The sequence below is a fragment of the Bubalus bubalis genome, chromosome 5 (genome assembly GCF_019923935.1).
Source record: "Bubalus bubalis isolate 160015118507 breed Murrah chromosome 5, NDDB_SH_1, whole genome shotgun sequence".
NCBI lineage: Eukaryota > Metazoa > Chordata > Mammalia > Artiodactyla > Bovidae > Bubalus > Bubalus bubalis.
This window is the reverse complement of record NC_059161.1, coordinates 85911726-85914290: the sequence shown is the minus strand read 5'-3', so window position 1 is coordinate 85914290 and position 2565 is coordinate 85911726. Positions and strand designations below refer to the sequence as shown.

General features: G+C 40.4%; 1 protein-coding gene across 1 annotated transcript; it reads left to right on the top strand.

Annotated features, from left to right (window-relative positions):
- The first annotated feature begins 361 nt into the window (after window positions 1–361).
- Window positions 362–2105, top strand: LOC123465841 (tripartite motif-containing protein 43-like). The gene is made up of 2 exons (XM_045165897.1): window positions 362–819; window positions 1902–2105. Exons 1-2 carry the CDS (start codon window positions 418–420, stop codon window positions 2103–2105), a joined length of 606 nt encoding a protein of 201 aa, XP_045021832.1. The 5' UTR covers window positions 362–417.
- Window positions 2106–2565: the final 460 nt, after the last annotated feature.

The window sequence follows — 2565 nt, the reverse complement described above, 5'->3', positions numbered from 1 at the left end:
ACAAAACACTTATAATAATATTTTTTTCAAACTTCATGTGCCAAATAAGATTAAGTGGATACATATCCATTAACTGCTATCACTGGCAGAAGGATAGTTGTTTTAAGGAGGGTTGTTTTAGGTGGAATATGATCAAGATTCTGTGGCAGAGGATTGTGTTGGAATTGGATGAGAGCTGAATCCCTGATGGAAAAGCTGTGTCTGACAGTATCCTGTCATGAGGGCACTCGATTACCCAGCATCCTCTTTCCATTGCATGCAATACATCACCTGTCCTGCTCTATACACTAAGGTGTTGCTATGAATGGGAAGTAAGTTTCATGCCCCATGATACTGCTTGTGGTTTTTAAAAGGCACTTCTTTTAAAGCTCACGGCAACATAATGTTCTTTCTTTTTTCTTTTCTCTCTTCAGAAACATGAGTTCCAAAAGCTTCCAGAATGAAGTCACCTGTTCCCTATGTGTGAAGTATTTCATAGACCCAGTCACACTGGGCTCTGGACACAGCTTCTGTATGCCATGTCTCTGTCTCTACTGGGAGGAAGGCGAACGGCCTCCTCACTGCCCTGTGTGCAAGGAAACATCCCATCAACTGAACCTGAAAACCAACACTGATTTGAGGAAACTGGTATTTCTTGCCAGACAGAAAGGACTCTATGACTTACCCAATCGTGCAGGAGAGATATGTGAGATACACAGATATACCAAGAAATTCTTCTGTAAAGTCACCAAGGATGTGCGTTGTTTACTCTGCTGTATGTCTGAGCAGCAGGGCACTCCCAGGCATGGTTCCCTTCAGTGGACGGCTGAGGAATACCGGGTAAGCAAGGGCTAAGAGGGAAGTTTGAATCTGGGGGACTTTCTGTTTGAGAGTGAATGCCAAAGAAAATGAAGATAACTATTCTTCATTCATGTCAAAAATAAAGCAGATGCTAACTAACATTGTGGACCAGGTCCTAGGATAAATTATTTAAGAAAAGACGTCCTCAATCTTAAGCACTTAAGGTTTTACATTTTAAATTCTTACAACTCAAGCTGATGGTGAGGATGAGGTTAATTGTGTTTGGATTTGTACTAAGTCCATGTGAGACCAAGGTGGGCAAACTTGCTAATTTCAGTGACCCTTGTGCCCTGTATGTGCATAATGATTACTGTGCATGATGGCAATAGTCTACTTCCCTGGTGGCTCAGATGGTAAAGTGTCTGCCTACAATGTGGGAGACCCCGGTTCGATCCCTGGGTCGGGAAGATCCTCTGGAGAAGGAAATAGCAACCCACTCCAGTACTCTGGCCTGGAAAATCCCATGGATGGAGGAGTCTGCAATAGTCTAATCTAATAGAGTCTAATCAGAAACACTGCCTTTTAGCTAAAAGAATAGAGTAGTAGGAGATGAGAACTAGCAGCCAGACAACTGAAATCTGAGATGGACTTTGCATGATAAAAATTGGCGAGGTGAAATAAAGTTCGAGAGCCAATTTTCTCTATGGAGAAGCAGCCTCTTCAATGTTTTCTGTCTTCTCTAGTTATAAACATCCTACATAGTAGCCTTGTTTTTTTAGTCACTTATTCTGACTCTTTTGCAACTCTCTTGACTGAGCCTGCCAGGCACCTTTGTCTATGGTATTTCCCAGACAAGAGTATGAGAATGAGTGTTTCCTTCTCCAGGGGATCTTCTCTACCCAGGACTCAAACCTGCATCTGTTGCATTGTCAGATGGATCCTTTACCACTGAGCCACCAGGGAAGCCCACACAGTAGATACTTGGGCTTAAAAGTGAAATGAAATGAACACTGTCCCTTCTCTAGCGATCATCTGATATTCTCTACTATCCTTCTTACCCTAGGATCTGAAAAATTTTGCTACCAAGTTCTCTGATAATCAAACTGTTGGTTTTTTTGCAGCAAAAGCTTCTGAACATAATGAGGTCCATGTGGAAAAAGATACAAGAAAATAAAAGAAATCTGAACAGAGAAACCAACAAAATCAGAACATGGGATATAAGCAAGAAATTCTATTTCATTCAGCACAGAATTGGGACACATGATGTTTATTCTAAACCTACGTTTGAACTAAATATTCTAATGTTTATGTTTCAATATGGGTGACAGACCAATTACAAAAGGCTTTCCTGTAATCATGTGGAACGGAGTCCATCCCTTTGTAGGATTTCTTTCTAAAATCAAAATATTGAACTGAAAGATCTTACTTCCTGGCTAACACCATAACATACCAACAGTTATAGAAAAATCACAGTCATAATTTGTCAATGAGATAAACCCAGGGCTTCTCACAGGGAAATTTTTTGAAACTTCAGGAAGACAGCTCTAACTATTTAGTTAGAAAAGGACAAATTGAAGTTGGAAATACATGCGGTGCCAGGCAAGTAAACATGTGAGAGTTGAAGACTAGAAACTAGAGGAATCATGTGAATATTGAGCTTCTACATAGTTCATGTAGGTTGACACATGTATTTCATTAGAGACGCAGAGCTGAGAGATATGGCTGGAAATGGAGGATAGATGAGTTTCAAACATGACCTAAATTCATTGCAGAGAAATTTGGATC